Source organism: Anolis sagrei, chromosome 4, assembly GCF_037176765.1.
Source record: "Anolis sagrei isolate rAnoSag1 chromosome 4, rAnoSag1.mat, whole genome shotgun sequence".
Taxonomy (NCBI): domain Eukaryota; kingdom Metazoa; phylum Chordata; class Lepidosauria; order Squamata; family Dactyloidae; genus Anolis; species Anolis sagrei.
In genome coordinates this window covers 145,592,872-145,611,057 of record NC_090024.1, presented here as the reverse complement: position 1 = coordinate 145,611,057, position 18,186 = coordinate 145,592,872, and the positions used below count along the sequence as shown (strand labels likewise).

Sequence of the window (18,186 nt, the reverse complement as noted above, 5' to 3'; positions counted from 1 at the left end):
TTTCTGTTTGAGAGCCTCATTTCATTGAGGGAGAAAACCTGTCCATGGCTCCCAGCAGCATTGCTGTTCCTATGCTGCCCCTGGTCCAAAATTCCCTTCTGCTGCAATTGTGATATTTTGGCAGTTATGTGGTGTCACTAAGCATGGTTTTCCACATCCTCCCTCACTATTCCCAAGTAGGGAAGGTTGCTTTGATTACATTTTTCTTATATTTCTTTTTTATGTTATTGTTTTGCTGTCATTGCGAAATCACAGCAAAAATAAATTGTGAAATATTGAAAGGTACACATGTCCTGGGTAGAGAATAAGAGGGTTGCAAGACAGAGAGGAACTGTGATCATGGGACCATACATCACCAAAGCAGCACCATATTGTGATTGCAGAGAAGTATGATAGTGATTAATATGTTGTCGAATGCTTTCATGGGCAGAATCAGTGGATTGCTGTGAGTTTTCCGGGCTCTATGACCATGTTGCAGAAACATTCTCTCCTGACATTTCGTCCATGTCTAGGCAGGCATCCTCAGAGGTTGTGAGGTCAGTTGGAGACCAGGCAAGTGGGGTTTATATATATGATTCTGGCCATGAAAGCATTCAACAACATATTAATCGCTATCATACTTGGTGATGTGTGTGTGTGTGTGTGTGTGTATGTGTATCTGTGGAATGTCCAGGGTGGGAGAAAGTGTGAATGTTGCATTGCATGGCCTTGAAGCTTCAAAGTCTGGCTCATTACTGTTTAGGGGGATCCTTTGTTGGGAGGTGTTAGCTGACCCTGATTGATTCCTCTCTGGAATTCCCATTTTTTAAGTGTTGCTCTTTATTTCCTGGCCTGATTTTAAAGTATTTTAATACTGGTAGCCAGATTTTATTGATTTTCATTATTTCTTCCTTTCTGTTGAAATTGCCCACATGCCCAGGCAGCAACCAGTCAGACTTTGAAGCTGCAAGGCCATTCAATGCTAATCAAGGTGGTCAATTGCAACATTCATACTTGCTTCAGGCAGACAAGAATTCTTTCCCCCACTCCGGACATTTCACAGATATATCAACACCACTTGCCTAGTTTCTAACAGACCTCACAACCTCTGAGGATGCCTGCTATAGATGTGGGCGAAATGTCAGGAGAGAATGCTTCTGGAACATGGCCATACATCCCGGAAAACTCAGAGCAACCCTATGATAGTGATTGTTTCTGTGCCAGTATATTTCCATCTGCTTCAACAATTGCTGAGATACAATAGGCTGACGTGATAAAGCCTGAGTTACTCTGGCAGTATGAGGAGTTGAAGAAGGAGAGGGCAGAATATTCAATTTTTCGAGAGTGAAGTTGGCAATAAGAGCTGTTTGTAGAATTAACATTCACAAAACATCCCGAAGTCAACATCTACCCAAGTTCCTTTTGTTCACTGGATTCAGACAACTTTTTGTAATCTGTCATGGTGGCAACTGGGACTTAATAAACTTCAGCAGAAATAGAGTGAATATGAAGCATTTGGCTACGAGTCCAAGTTCAACATACCGGTCACAAACTGTAAGGAAATGTATAAGACCTTTGTGTGTTCATTTTATTCATTCTATTTGTGTTATTTTAACAGAGCTCGTCAAATTGCAGAGGCAAAAGGGATCTAGCAACACAAGTGAGTATTCTCTCTTTTGCCACATGTTGGATGTTCTCCAAATAAGACCTATTTATAGAGATAAGAGTACAGAGGATTTATTCAACTTCTTTTCATTTGAATTCATATTTTTCCCCCTACAGGCATATAATGATTTCATCAGAAAGATCCGTGAAAAGAGAGTAAGTGTTGCATTGCTGTAACTTCAACTTCAATCAGGAATGACAGCAAATACTGTTGTAAAAGAGCCCATGTGGCATAATGGATTGAGTGTTGAGCACGGATTCAGGGTTTGGATCTCCACTTGGCCATGACAACCCACTGGGTGATCTTGTGCAAATCTCAGCCTCAGGGGAAGGCAAAAGCAAACTATCCATGTCTTGAAAATATTTTTATTCCAAATGTAACCCAAAATTATTTAGTAGAATTGAGTTATATTCACACCTATATGCCACAATTACTACTTACTGTAGTTGTTATCATGTATTGTTATGTTAAGCTTCTTTGGACCCCAACATCTCATACAGTATGATCCTCATATCTGTGAAGATGCATTGACAAACTTCGTATGGATACATAAAACCATGACTAATAGTGAGCTCTATTAAAATGAGGAACTTCTGTCCCAAGAATACTATTGAGTTGCACTGCTGGAGCTAGAAAATGCCTATAGATGGCGTATTTTGTCTGACATGGATAAATAAAACCATAGATAGCAGTCCTGTGAGTTCAGGAGTACTTTGAGCATTTCAAAAACACATTATGGGAGAATCTGGATCTTCGGAAGCTTACCAGGTATTACTCAATGAGAAGATCAATAGTGGAAGCTGAGCTTTCTCTTGCTACTGATCTTCTCCTGCAGTGCACACCAGCAGAAGAATATTGAATGTCTTCCAAAGAATGCTGTTAGTAGGGACTTCATCACATTGAAGAGGGGAAGTGTTTGGTAGAGTAGGTTGATCATAGAGCTCAGCCATACTCGATTTTGAAATGAAACGGATTATTTGCCTACCTTCATCACACTGTTGAATGTATCAGTGTTACTCAGTTGTACTCAGCATTCTTTGCCATCAAACCTCCTCTCTTTGAAATGTCAGCTGTTACATGTCCTCAATTCTGGAAGCAAGGAAGCAGGGAGGGAAAGCGGCAATGTACTCCCCCCCCCCCCTTCTCGGCTGCCGCACAAAAATGGGTGTGGATTTTGGAAAACTATAACTCCCAGGAATGCATAGTATGGAGCTATGATATTTAAAGTAAGGTCCAGATGCATTCGTTTCACAGTGTAGGAGAAAGTTCATGGACCCTGGGAAACTGGAATTTCCAAGACCATCTTATGGAGACATGGCATTTAAAGTAAGGTCCAACTGCAGTCATTCCACAGTGTAGATGCACCCAGAGAAGGGTATGGACCTTGGGAAGCTCCCAGGAGGACTCCATTGCATGGAGTCATAACATTTAAAGTGGGGTGTAAGGGCATTCATTCCATAGTGTAAATGCAGCAAGAGAAGGGTATGGACCTTGGGAAACTATGACTGCAGGACTGCACAGCATGGAGACATGGCGTAATAATAATAATAATAATAATAATAATAATAATAATAATAATATAAAGTGTGTCCAGACTGTTTTATCCTCCATTGCAAATGCACCCAGAGAAGGTTGTGGACCTTGGGAAACTATAATTCCCAGGAGTGCATAGTCTGGAAATGTGTTATTTAAAGTGGGTCCTGATTGCTTTTATTCTCCAGTGCAGATGCACCAGAGATTGCCATCCTTCTCTCTCCTCCCACAATTTCCCCTCACACAAATGGGGGAAACATTTCATTTTAAACCTGAGAGTAACAAATGCCATCACATTACAAAATTGGTCAAACATCTGAATCATTACCAAAAATCCACTTCCCCACCACCTCCTGAAAAAATTGAAAATAATGCTGCCCCCCACACTTAAATTATGAAACAATGCTCTACCCTACACATGAACCCAACCTAATGTGATGAACATAGTGGCTTACCACATTTTAAGTGTAGCACTCAGTGGAATTTAGTAAATGTGATGAAGTGGTAACAGCTTGGAAATGTTGGGGGTTAAAGTAACTTTAGGGGTTATTGTAATGTTTTCTAGCTCTTCTCTGAGTTCATACAGAGAAATGAAGAGAGCCAATAGATACTGACATCCACAGCAGCCATGTTTCAATAGAATGAGTGTGTTTCTCTGCTCCTATCTTAGCTTTGTACTATTTCTTTTAATATATTTATAATTGCCTTATATTAGAGAATTTCAGAGCATTGTACAACTAAAAGCAGCTAAAACCATTGAATTCAAGTCAGTATGCATGTGTGTATTTATGTGTTTATTTAAATGTGTATCTGTCCCTTCTCACACCAAAAGTACTCAGAAGAAAACAAGCCTCATGGCCCTGCATTCAGCCACTTTGCCTTTCCTTCACAGGAGCAGGAATACAAGCGAGGAAGTCTTTGGGATTACATCTAAATTGGGAAACTATAGCTAACAGCTGCCCACATGGATCCTCTCCTGTCATTCCTAGGGACTCCGGTACCGGGCCGGAGGTTCAGGCTCTTTGATCAACAGGCGGATTGGTCAGTGCTTGCATACGGACCCATGCAGGCACTAACCCTATTTTGTTGTTGTCATCAATAAAATTGTGGTCTAATTCTTTCCAACTTTAAGTGTGTGGCATTGTTTTTTTGCGGAGCAGACTCGCACATGCACCCGCAATTTCCGGAGTCCTGGCTTTATCAATTGCTTGCATAATGCAATAGAAAAGTAGTTGTGTGATAGACCCAGTCAGATCTTTCACCTTTAAAGCTGATGCTGTTTTCCAAAGTTGGCAAATCTTTCATAATATCTTGGGTTCCATAGTAGGAAAACAGATATAGGGGGGAAAAACATAGACATTTTCAGAAGCACTACTCTAAATCATAATCATCAATATGTCTAAGATTAATACTTAGCTTTCCCCTCCTTTTCCCCAGGCTTTATCTCATGAACTAATGAGAAAGACTCAGAGTGAAAAAGTAAGTGCTGCTCACCTGTCTTTCTTTGGCGCTTGACCATAAGCTCTGTTTTGTTCAAACCTTTTGCATGCCTGGCTCTCCTCCTACTTTTATTTTTTTTTTAAAGTGTGTTGACATTTCAGTTAAGATCACAACTGACATTACTTCATGTTCTTTAATGAAATGCCCATGAAACACTGTCAATCTAAGGGCCAAATTCAATTTGAGAGAGGTTTTCGAGGGTAACGTTCCAATGATGCATGGAGTCAAATGCAAAAGAATGTAACCAGAAACACCTGCTTATTTTGGTTTAAAGCTTTTACAAATGGTAACAAAACCTCTGAAGAAGACTTTTTTTTTCAATCAGAAAATGAAAGTTTTAAACTGGGAAACCACCTAGCTATGGTACAGTGGAGACAATAGGGTGGCCATCTGGAGATGCTCAAGGAGCATTGGCTTAACACTGAAGGAATGGCGGATCTGCCCTGAAGAACTAGGGGCCCATCCAGACAGTACCCTTATCCCAGGAGTTTCCACAGCAAACAGGAGGGTGGCCAGATGCCATTCCCTGTAAACCCAGAAGCAATTGCTGCAAAAGGCAAAAAACATGAGATTTCCAGGTGTGGGGATAATGCGGTTTTGAGCCGAATATCCGAATCTTCGCATGTCTGTATGTCCCAGCAATCGGAAATCATGGGACTTTTTGTCTGGATTTGTACCCAGGTTTTAGATGCTTGTTTCTGATTGGTCGATTCCTAAAAAGAAGGTGCCACTTGAGTAGAAGGCAAAAATTTTCTTTATGTGCCAGAAACTTAATGAAATGTGTGGAGGGCACAGTTTCTCTGGCCTGCACATAGAACAGAACTTTTGCAGTGATCTCCATAACCAAATCTTCGCATATCCACATATCCGCATGTCACGGGTTTTTAAAAAAACTGCCAGATTTCAATAGAAGTCTTAGGAGCCTCTAAATCTCGGAACAAAGCATCAAGTTTAGTCTGGACAACAAAGGCAGAAATCCCAGGACCAACAGTTCTGTATGTGGACCTCTCCTGTAGTCCTGGGATTTTTTGCCCCTCACTAAAACTCGTGATTTAGTACTGTCTGGAAGTGCCCAGTCCTGCTATAATATTATTTGAGCCAAAAAGTATCAACTTTAACAGGGGGCTTAATACTGGTGACAACCAGGGAGCTATGCGGACTGAGGGGAGATTCTGTGGTTGGTGCCAAAAGACCTGGCTGTAAGCAGCATTGAGGACCCAACAAGAGGAACACCCTACCTCCCTGTTTCCTGTTTGAGATGGGCAGTGGAAGAGCCCAGGTGGGATGTAGGGAAAGCTTTGGTCATGTTGGTAGGTCTGGGGAACCCAACAACTGACAGGTTGACACCATGAGTACTGGTATCACCATGAGTACTGAGTGATACCAACCCTAGTGGTGCCTCTAAATAGAATTACTGTATTTCTTCAATCATAAGGCATGCTCCCCCCATATAAACATCTCTAAAAACGGGGTGCATCTTAGAATCATGGGTGCTTTTATGTACACTAAATAATAATAATAATAATAATAATAATAATAATAATAATAATTTATTTGTACCTCACCACCATCTCCCCAAAGGTGCCACACATAAAATAGAATTACATGTCATCAAAACAATACACAATTTGACTGAACACAAACAATGGACAATGTTCCTTATATATATATAACATTATTTTCTGTTGGTGGTACTGAAACGAGTGTGCATCTTACAATCAGTGGTGTCTTCAAATTGAAGAAATATAGTTTGTTCCTTGAAAGAACATATGAAAGAATTGTGTGTCCACACTTTTCCTACTGTTAGAGAAGATTTTAAAAATTGAAATAAGTGGAGCTCTTTTAGATCCATCCCAACCTCAATTTCATGTCATCTTCTGCCTTGATTTGCTAGATAGCTCTCAGTTTTGGGTCTTCCTCATTTGCTGAATCTCCACTTAAATCCCCGTTTTGTAGCTATCATAGTGGTTGATCTCAGCAGAGCAATATTTTCATCTTAATTTCCTGGCATATTTCCACAGCTATCTTTTGAGACCTTGTGGGCCAATGTGTAATCTTTGGCCTTGTCATTATTTGGAATGCAACTGACACAATAACCCTCTTACCACTGACAAATCTGGTTCAGAATAGAAGTTCAAAATACTTGGTGGAGCTAAAGGTTTCTTACCTCTGTTGTAATGTTTTACACACTGGCCATTAATATTGTAGATTATTATTGATCAGATTTTGCATTATTTAAATTATAGCAAGAAACTACAGTTTTCCGGTGGCGCGGTGGGTTAAACCGCTGAGCTGCTGAATTTGCTGATCGAAAGCTCAGCAGTTTGAATCCAGGGAGCGGCGTGTGTGCCCGCTGTTAGCCCCAGCTTCTGACAACCTAGCAGTTCGAAAACATGCAAATATGAGTAGATTAATATGTGCCGCTTCTGCGGGAAGGTAACGGCACTCCGTGCAGTCATGCTGGCCACATGACTTTGGAGGTGTCTACGGACAATGCCGGCTCTTTGGCTTAGAAATGGAGATGAGCGCCACCCTCCACATTTGGACACAACTAGACTTAATGTACATACCTTTACTTTACAGTTTTCTTTTGCTTTCCTACAGGTTGGTTCTCTAATCAGGGCAATTCGAAGTGAAAATGTAAGCACTGCCTAAAACCATCATCTTCATTTTGACTCTGGGTACTGTAGTCATGATACTGCTATTGTCTTAGGGCCCTTCCACACAGCCATATAACCCAGAATATCAAGGCAGATAATCCATAATATCTGCTATGAACTGAATTATCTGAGTCCACACTGCCATATAATCCAGTTCAATGTGGATTTTATACAGATGTGTGGAAGGGGCCATAATAATCCCCAAGTAGAGTCTGGTTAAAATGGATGTGTGCCATTTTAGCTACATAAAAATATCTGTTCAAAAGGAAGTCTATGATATATTGGACAAAAAGAAAGTCTTATTACAAATCATCCAAAACGTTGTCAACCAAAGCTTTAGTGACCCTTTGTGTCCCAGAACTTCCTGGAGCCAAACTGCATGCAACACTAAATGCATTACTGCAAGTTGCATGTCTCTTTTTGTTGAACTCAACAATATTGGGGAGTGATGCCCTTCCCCAATATTGCTGCAATTTCTATGAGTCTTAGGCAGCTAGTGCAGCCAGCTATTCTGGGAATGGCAGTTCTTTCGGATGCCAAGCTCTTCTCCTGCTCTCAGTAGTTTATTTTGGGGTGGGGGTGGGGAGTTGAAAGTGAACACACAGACTTCTGCAATGTTGATATCACTAGTTTGCAGAGGGAAAAAAGCCTCCAAACGTAGGAAATCAAGTGGAGCCTTTATTCTTACTTTCTGCCAGAAAGGCGTCAAAGCTGAAAGATAACGCTCTAAAGTCCAGTTTGGTCTAAAGCATGCAAACTTGATCAGGAATGTATAAAATTGGATTTTTCTCAATTTACATAAAATCTCTATGATTAGTCTAATGCAAAACATCCATGAAATCACCTAGTTTTAAACTACACTTCGCCTGTTTATCTGAAAATTCTCAGATAGCAAGAAATTAATATAAAATTATGCAAAAGGAGGCATGAAAAATTCTATGTAAATTATGTCCTTTCACCTAGATATTGTGGATTTTTTTCAACTTTTTGGCAGCATCTCTGTTTTAAACTAGTTTCTGCTGGTCTGGAGAAATGCATTTGAATATCTTTATCTAAAAAGCATTTTTTTTTGTCTCTATGGGCCTTTGTTCTAGCTGGCTGTTTCTCTGTTTTTGGCCTTGACTATCTCAATATTGCATTCACACAGAAATGTGAGGGCGCCGGGGTTTTTTCCCAATTACCTAAAGTATAGGCAGTCCCCAACTTACAAATATCTAACTTAGAAACAACTCATATTTAAGAACAGGGGGTGCGACAACAGGAAATCTATTCCTAGGAAGGGAAATTCACTCCTGGGACTTCATCACATTGAAGCAGAGAACTGTGTGCTAGAGTATGTTTATCATAGTATTCAGTCATACTCCATTATGAAATTAAATTGATGGTTTTCCGGAAGAGTTATTATGGGGAAAAGGTGTCTCCACTGAGGCTTTCTCACCAATACTTGTTTCCACAACAAGCCACATTTTCCAAAACTAACTATCACAGGGACAGAAAGTGAGGTGGAATCTCCTGAACATGGGCACAGAGAGCAAAACAAACACCACAAGGGTGTTAAACCTCCCCTATGTTATCCAAAGCTATATATATATATAATTTAGGCTGGAGTTACATTTTTAAAAGTACGTTTTCTGACTTACATACAAATTCGACTTGAGAACAAACCTACAGAACAAATTCAACTTAAGAACAAACCTACAGATCTGTTCATAACTTGGGGACTGGTTGCACTATTAAACAAAAAGTGACCCCAAGAGACATCTAATCCACCACCACCACCCCCTTCTGCTGGGCAGGAATGCCGACTACAGCCCAATAATAATAATAATAATAATAATAATAATTTATTTATACCCCGCCACCATCTCCCCAAGGGATTCGGAGCAGCTTACATGAGGCCAAGCCCAACAACAAAACGTCAATAAAAACAACAGGGAATAAGCAAAATAAACAATACAATTAATATAACTCACACATAGACAATAACACACAAGGATTTAAAAACCTATGGCCGGGCCAAATGTAATAGTTAAAACTTTAAAATAAATGCTAGACATGAACAGAGGATGTATCTAGTAGGAGAGTTTTAAACAAAATGTAAAGAGCAACCCAACAGGTAATTAAACTGCTTCTCAGGATATTTGCAGTGGAGCCCCCGGTGGCGCAGTGGGTAAAACCCCTGTGCCGGCAGGACTGAAGACCGACAGGTTGCATTTTCGAATCCGGGGAGAGGCGGATGAGCTCCCTCTATCAGCTCCAGCTCCTCATGCGGGGACATGAGAGAAGCCTCCCACAAGGATGATAAAAACATCAAAAATCATCCAGGCGTCCCCTGGGCAACGTCCTTGCAGACGGCCAATTCTCTCACAACAGGATGCTCCTGACACGACCCCAAAAAAAAAAAAAGGATATTTGCAGGGAATTGTTTCCTTTATTCAGGGAAGGCACACTTGAATAAAGTGTTTTCAGGCTCCTCCTAATGACTGCCAATGTGGGGGCTTGTCTGATGTCCTTAGGGAGTGAGTTCCAGAGTCAGGGGGCCACCACCGAGAAGGCCCTCTCTCTCGTCCCCACCAATCGTGCCTGCAAAGGAGGCGGGAGCGAGAGCAGGGCCTCTCCAGATGATCGAAGAGATTGCGTGGGTTCGTAAACAGAAATGCGGTCACGCAGGAAGCCGGGTCCCAAACAATTCAGGGCTTTGTAGGTAAGAACCTGCACCTTGAATTGGGATCGGAAAATGAACGGCAGCCAATGAAGCTCCTTAAAAGGGGGGGGTCGACCTCTCAGTGTCTTGCAGAGGAAAACTTCCATTGGTACCATGAGAGTTTTGTTTCAAAGGCCCCTTTCATACAGTTCAATAAAATGCCACATTTTCTACTTTGAACTGGAATATACGTCAGTGTGGACTTAGATAACCCAGTTCAAAACACACATTTTCTGCCTTGATATTCTGGGTTATATGGTTGTATGGAAGGCCCCCAAGAGAAATAGCTTTGAAGAGCCAAGAAAAATAAACAAGTCTATGCCTTAAACACACTGAAAACTTTGAACCAAGGATGTTTCTTAAACATGTATGATTACTTATACCAATTTATACAATGCAGACCGAACTCCTAGAAAAATGTAATAGGTAAAGCCAGTGAAGTGTGATTGTACTGCAGTCTTTTGCTGGGAAATTGTTTTACAGCTAAAGAAGTATAAAATTGCATCGAATTTAATATGATTTTTGATACTGGAGATAAATCTCCGGGCATGACAAAATAATTGATCTTGGAAAACACCCCTCCCCCTCTCTCTTTTACTTGACCTTTAATGGGGGGTAGGTAGGATCTGATTTTCAGGTTCAAGACCTAAAGAGCTGGGATATGTACATGTATTTGGGGCTAGATGCAATACGGAACGATCAGTACTTTCTTCCGGCATACCTGTAGCCATATGGAGGGAGTAGGGCTTTAAAGCAAGTATGTGCCAACCCAGGCCTGGGGGCCAGATATGACCCCTTGGGCTCTTTTCTCAGGCCCTCCTCTCTCTCACCATCCTATCCTTCTCTCCTTCCTCCCTCCCTCCCTCCCTCCATCCCTTCCCTTCCTTTTTCTTGTTCCTTCCTTTTTCCTTTTCCCTCCTTCCATTTCCTTCCTTCCATCAATCCTTCTCTTCCTCCCTTTCTTCTTTTTGTCCTTCTCTTTTTCCTTCCTCCTTTCCTCCTGAGGGATGTTTAGCTGGGAGAAGAGAAGGTCGAGAGGGAACACGAGAACCCTGTTTCAAGATTTCAAAGGGTGTCCCACCGAGAAGGAGAGGGAAAACTGACTTTCTACTGTTCTAGAGACCAGAGCACAAGGGAGCAATGGGTTCAATTGGCAGGGAAAGAGATTCAACTGAAAAGATTAAGAACTTCCAGAGAGTAAGAGTTGTTGGAGAGTGGCATAGGCAGCCTGGGAGTGTGGTGGAGTCTCCTTCTCTGGAGGCTTTTCTGCAGAGGCTGTCTATTGGAAGTGCTTTGATTGTGCCTTCCTGCATGACAGGGGCTTGGACTGGGTGGCTCTTCTATGCGGCCCCCAAGTTAGAAAGTTTGCCCATGCCTGCTTTAAAGGCACAGCAGGAAGATGCAGGATTGCTGAGGAATCTCCCCCCAACTTTATTTCATAGAAGCCTTGACCAGTTCTAGCATTGTGATGAGAGCAGCTTTATTTGACATTGACAGAGTGCTTAGCACAACCAGTTTTATGACACAGTATAAGGGGATTTAACAAAAACATCAAGCAAGATTTATGAACGAATCCAGTCCATTATGTATTCTCCCAGCAACAATGGACATTGGTTCTATTGTTAAGGTTTTGGCAAAATGCGTTTCCATTTATTTTAAAATATCAGTGCCACTTCCCCACTAGTGTGAGCAGTTTTTATTGTTTTGGAATTGAATCAATGGAAAAATGTTCCGTATTTATTCATTGTATTACTCACACAAGGAAGGGAACTTGATTTTCTGAAATGTCTGGCTTTGTTACAGATTGACACGTCTACTGCAGGACATATTGATACCTATACAGAGGTAAGCACACCCATTCCATTTCAAATGTTTAAAGTATTTACTCCAATGTACTGTCAGGGGTGTGGCTTTCCAGATAGCATAATTTGTAATGGTCTAGTCTTCAGGGTTTGTTATGATGTGCAACCAGCTCACCAAAGGGCCTGGGGAAATATAATCTCAGTTGTAAACCACTTTCTTAATCTGTCTCTCTTAATATGAGGGTGCACCGACACCATAAAAGTAATGCAGTTTGACACTATTTTAATTGCCCTGGTTTAGTGCTATGGAATCATAGGTGTTGTACTTTTCCAAGGTCTTTTGCCTTCTATGCCAAAGAATGTTGGTAACTTATCTAACTACAACTCCCAGGATTCCAAGCATTGAGCTATTGCAATTAATTTAATTGATGTTTTAATAATTCATGCTTTAATTGTTTGCTTTTTAATCGTAATTGTTTATTTGACACTTGCATGTATTGCATCGAGGTGTTGCCTGTTGTATGGCCACCTTGAGTCCTCTCCAGAGTGAGAAAGATGGGATATAAATATGGTAAATAAGTAAAAGTGGTATCAAGCTTCATTAATTCTATAGTGTATATGCACTCTCACCCCCTCGATGGACTGTCACCTTGTCGTGGTGAGGGGGCTTGCGTGTTCCGATGAACCTGTAGGCACAACAACTGGAGTCGTGCACTCCCAGGAGTGGCTGCGGGGGAGGTCCCAGACCAAGCACAGTCCGAAGACCCAAAGACCTCAACGGCGGAGCAGGCGGAGGATAACATGGCACATGTTACAACGGCTGCGAAGGCGGAAGAAGGCTGCAACAGACTGAGAAGCCACGGTCATTGTGTTAAACTACATCACCAGTGGAACCTCACTCTGTGAAGTCTGTGTGTTGATCAGTTGTGCACTGACCTCCACACATTAAAAAAATCCACGCACAGGCGTCTTCCACAGAAAATAAAAACCAACCAACCAAAGTCCCATGGCGATCAGCGAGTGGCGACGGGGGCAGGACTGTGAAATCTGGAAGCCCCTAGTCACAGACTGGCACATGGGCGGTGGGTACGGACTCAGTCGTTCTACCTCAAGGTCCGAGGCAGTTGAGTAGTTCGGCAGCTGTATCCACGACTGAGCAGCCCTATTGAGGACCCACTCTGCTCACCCCACATGGGGAGGGGGCTAGAAAAGGTGCCCCAAACATAGTCTGCCTCACTCATCCCTGACTGGACTGCCGCGTCCAGTGGGGTCACCACCCTGCGGCCAAAAAAGAAAAATGAACTTCGGTACGTGGAACGTACGGACTCTGATGGACAACAGTGGCAGTGAACGCCCCGAACGCAGAACTGCCATCATCGCAAGGGAGCTGGGACGCTTCAACATCGACATAGCAGCCCTTCAGGAGACCCGGAGAGCAGGAGAGGGACAGCTGAAAGAAGAAAAAGGAGGCTACACCTTCTTCTGGAAGGGACTGCCCAAAGAAGACCAAAGAATGCACGGAGTTGGCTTCGCTATAAGAAATGATCTGATGAAACATCTGTCCGAAGCACCCACTGGTATCAACGAACGTCTCTCCACCCTCCGAGTTGATCTTGCCAAAAACCAACGGGCAACCATCATAAGTGCCTATGCACCAACACTAGACGCTGATGAAGACATCAAGGAGAAATTCTACTGTCAGCTGGACACCGTCCTATCGGGGATACCTAAGGAGGACAAAATCATTCTCCTGGGGGACTTCAATGCAAGAGTCGGGCGAGACTTCGACCTGTGGCCAGGCACCATAGGAAAAGACGGGGTTGGAAACAGCAACTCAAATGGCATCCTGCTTCTCACCAAATGTGCGGAGCACAACCTTGTCATCACCAACACGCTCTTCCGCCAGAAAAACAAGTTCAAGACATCATGGAAGCACCCCCGGTCAAAGCATTGGCACCTCTTAGACTATGTAATCACACGCGCCAGAGACCGCCGTGACGTGCTCCTCACAAGAGCCATGATAGGTGCTGACGACTGCTGGACTGACCACAGGCTAATTCGATCCTCGATGGCTATCAAGATCGCCCCCAAGCGCAGACTCCAAGGAAGGAAGACAAGGCGCAAAATGAACACCCAAGCCCTTCAGGAGCCCTCCAGGCGAGCCCATCTCCAAACAGCACTCAAGGACCATCTACCCACAGAACACCCCGAAAATGTTGAGGAACATTGGAACAAACTGAAGACCTCCATCATCCAAGCTTGCGAAGAAACTATTGGATACCAAGCCAAGAAACATCAAGACTGGTTTGATGAAAATGACATCGAGATCCAACAGCTAATTGACAAGAAAAGGAAAGCCTTCCAAGCATGGCAGAGAGACATCAACTGTGCTGCTAAGAAAAAGATCTATGCTAGTGCAAAAGCTGAGGTCCAAAGAAGGACAAGAGAACTCAAGAACATCTGGTGGACAAAGAAGGCCGAAGAAATCCAACACCTGGCAGATACCCATAATGCTCAGGGATTCTTCAAAGCCACAAAGGTCATCTATGGACCAAGAAACCATGGCATACAGCCTCTACGCTCATCAGATGGAACCAAACTCCTGAAGGACCAAAACTCAATTGCACTACGTTGGAAAGAACACTACCAAAGCCTCCTGAACCGCAGCTCCAATGTGGCCGACGAGGTCCTCTCACAAATCCCACAACAACAAACCAGGGATGAGCTTGCAGCACTGCCTAGTTTGGAAGAAGTCAGCAATGCCATCAGCCAACAGAAGAATAACAAAGCCAGTGGACCAGATGGGATCCCTGCTGAAATCTTTAAAGAGGGAGGACCTGAGCTAACACACCAACTCCACCAGCTCATAGAAAAAGTGTGGGTGACCGAGAAAATCCCAGCAGATTTCAAGGACGCCACCATCATCACCCTCTTCAAAAAAGGGGAAAGAACAGACTGCGGAAACTATCGAGGTATCTCCCTTCTAACCTCCACTGGGAAAATCCTCGCAAGAATCCTTGCAAACCGCCTTCTGCCCCTCTCAGAAGACACCCTCCCAGAATCCCAGAACGGCTTCCGCCCCTCCAGAGGAACCGTGGACATGATCTTCACTGCACGACAACTCCAAGAAAAATGCAGGGAACAAAACCAACCCCTGTACATGGCATTCATCGACCTTGCAAAGGCATTTGACACAGTGAATCGCAGCGCTCTCTGGACCATCCTCCACAAAATCGGGTGCCCTAACAAATTTGTGAACATCCTGCGGCTCCTCCATGATGACATGATGGCAACAGTCTTGGACAGCAGTGGCTCCCAAAGTGACCCATTTAAAGTGGAATCCGGTGTCAAACAGGGATGTGTTATCGCCCCAACTCTATTCTCCGTCTTCATCGCTATGATACTTCACCTTGTTGATGGGAAGCTTCCCACCGGAGTGGAAATAATCTATCGGACAGATGGCAAGCTATTCAACCTCAGCAGACTGAAAGCCAAAACCAAGGTTACAACAACATCTGTTATAGAACTCCAGTATGCTGATGACAATGTTGTCTGTGCGCATTCAGAAGAAGATCTACAAGCCACTCTAAACACCTTCGCAGAAGCATACGAGAAGCTCGGCCTGTCACTGAACATTGAGAAAACCAAGGTGCTGTTCCAGCAGTCGCCAGCCAATCCCTCTCCAATGCCAGTAATACAGCTTAATGGTGTCACATTAGAAAATGTGGACCATTTCCGCTACCTTGGCAGCCACCTCTCCACCAAAGTCAACATCGACGCCGAAATACAACACCGCCTGAGCTCTGCAAGTGCAGCATTTTCCAGAATGAAGCAAAGAGTGTTTGAGGACCGGGACATCCGTAGGGAGACCAAGGTGCTTGTCTATAAAGCCATTGTCCTCCCAACCCTGCTATATGCCTGTGAGACGTGGACAGTCTACAGACGTCATATGCAACTCCTGGAACGATTCCATCAGCGCTGCCTCCGGAAAATCCTGCAAATCTCCTGGGAAGACAAGCGGACAAACGTCAGTGTGCTGGAAGAAGCAAAGACCACCAGCATTGAAGTGATGGTCCTCCAACATCAACTCCGCTGGGCCGGCCACATTGTCCGGATGCCTGACCACCGTCTCCCAAAGCAGTTGCTCTACTCCGAACTTAAGAACGGAAAACGGAACGTTGGTGGACAGGAAAAGAGATTTAAAGATGGGCTGAAAGCCAACCTTAAAAACTCTGGCATAGACACCGAGAACTGGGAAGCCCTGGCCCTTGAGCGCTCCAGCTGGAGGACAGCTGTGACCAGCAGTGCTGCAGAATTCGAGGAGGCACGAGTGGAGGGTGAAAGAGAGAAACGTGCCAGGAGGAAGGCGCGTCAAGCCAACCCCGACCGGGAACACCTTCCACCTGGAAACCAATGCCCTCACTGCGGAAGAAGATGCAGAGCAAGAATAGGGCTCCACAGCCACCTACGGACCCACAAGGAAATCCATAATGGAAGACCATCTTACTCGTCCAACGAGGGATCGCCTAAGTAAGTAAGTAATGCACTCTCAGTTATGCAATCAACTGGAGCACATATCCTCTGTAGAGAAAATGTCCTCCCAATTCAGGCTGGCTCCTATAGGAAGTATTATTATGGGTATTACCATATTTCCACAAAAATAAGATGAGCTCTTATATTCATTTTTACTCCAAAAGACACATTAGGGTTTATTTTCAGGGGATGTCTTTTTATTTATGTACAACAATCTATATTTATTCATGTACAACAATCTACATTTGTTCAAACACAATAATGTCTTCTTCAGGAACATGGTCTTAATATTATGTCAATAATATTATTTATTTATTTATTTATTTATTTATTTATATTTAATGATATATTATTATTATTGTTTTATAATCCAATATATCAATTGTGTGTTCCAGTGGACATACTACTGCTAAATGCATCCGTCTGGCTGACAGTTATAACTGGGGCTTATTTTTGAGGTAGAACTTATATTATGAGTAACCTGAAAAATCATGGTACAACTTATTTTTCGGTTAGGTCTTATTTTTGGGGAATCAGTGTAGGATGCCACTTTATTCAGAAATAAGAGCCAGAACTGAGAATCACTAGATAATGACAATGCTGAGCAAGGGCAAATAAGGAGGTACAGACCAAAACATTTAGAGGGCCATAGATTCCCTACTTCTGTTACAAGGAGCTATATGTCTGGAGAAGTCAGGATTAGATATGCATGTAAAAGAACTGAATATATTTTCTTGAACAAAGCACATGCTCAAAGACATGCTAATGTTTATTTGGCATGCACTCAAAGACTAGGAATGCCAATCTCCGCTTATTTCATTTTTAATGCCCAAACTTAGAATTTCAAAACTTTTCTCACTGGAGGGCAATATTGCAAAAGAAAAATTACAATGTTTTATTTTTTTTAAACTTTTAGGACTTTTAGTGAAAATTAGTATACATAAAACCTAAGGTTTTTGCAAAAAAGGCAAAAAATAATGCACCAGAACAAAGTGTTCAGTGAGGTTTTTTCCCCCTGCATTAATGAATTTTCAGTACAGAATGTCACAAAATGTTTTTTTAAATTGTGTGGCAGTTGACCATTTTCTTGTTTCAGAGACATACTTTCTTTGGGAGAATGAGAATGCTTCTCACATCCCAATTAAAGATACTTTACCAATCAGAAATCATTTCCCTCTTTAATAGGTGGTACAAAAAAAGATTGAATGACTTGTAGATGGAAGGCAACAATGTTATTTGAGCCGCCCAATCCCTCTAAAAATCTATGAATGAGGTGTCCAGAGTATATTCTAATCCCTTGTACTCCAACGTTTTGCTTGTGACTGTGGCTGAAATTGTTGAATTTCTAGCCAAAGTAGATCCATCAGTCCTTAAGCCTGCCCATCCCAGTATCCCTTTAATTTTCTTAGATATTACTAACACTGCTTTTGTACTAATCAAATGTTAAGATATCCTGCCAAATTTCTTTGCCGCAGAAGAACCAGGTAAAGTTGGAGAAGATATATGATTCAGAACTGATTTGTAAGACATGTTCATTTGATTCTATGAAATATTGTGCCTCTAGAAAGAAAAAGTATGTTCTTTGAAATATTTCCAATTATCAATGAAATAATGTGTGCTGTTCTTTTGCAGGCTGAAAGCTTTGCTACAAATGGAAACCATCATACAGAGGTAAGAAGTTTCTTGTTGTTAGATTTTGACAAGTTGTCCCTTTAATTAACTCTAGCCCACAGGTATTATAAAATAGCTAATATTTATATTTATTGTTGTTGTATACCTTTGAATCATTTCTGATCTATGGTGAGCCTG

The 18,186-nt window shown here is 42.4% G+C and overlaps 1 protein-coding gene across 1 annotated transcript in view; it reads left to right on the top strand.

Annotated features, from left to right (window-relative positions):
* Positions 1-18,186, top strand: part of LOC132773418 (keratin, type I cytoskeletal 9-like) — an 89,666-nt gene that overhangs the window by 38,054 nt on the left and 33,426 nt on the right. Inside the window, exons 32-37 of the mRNA XM_067467089.1 lie at positions 1,598-1,639; positions 1,762-1,800; positions 4,616-4,657; positions 7,283-7,318; positions 11,846-11,887; positions 18,010-18,048. Coding sequence (XP_067323190.1) covers positions 1,598-1,639; positions 1,762-1,800; positions 4,616-4,657; positions 7,283-7,318; positions 11,846-11,887; positions 18,010-18,048 — 240 coding nt within the window. The remainder of the gene's footprint in view (positions 1-1,597; positions 1,640-1,761; positions 1,801-4,615; positions 4,658-7,282; positions 7,319-11,845; positions 11,888-18,009; positions 18,049-18,186) is intronic.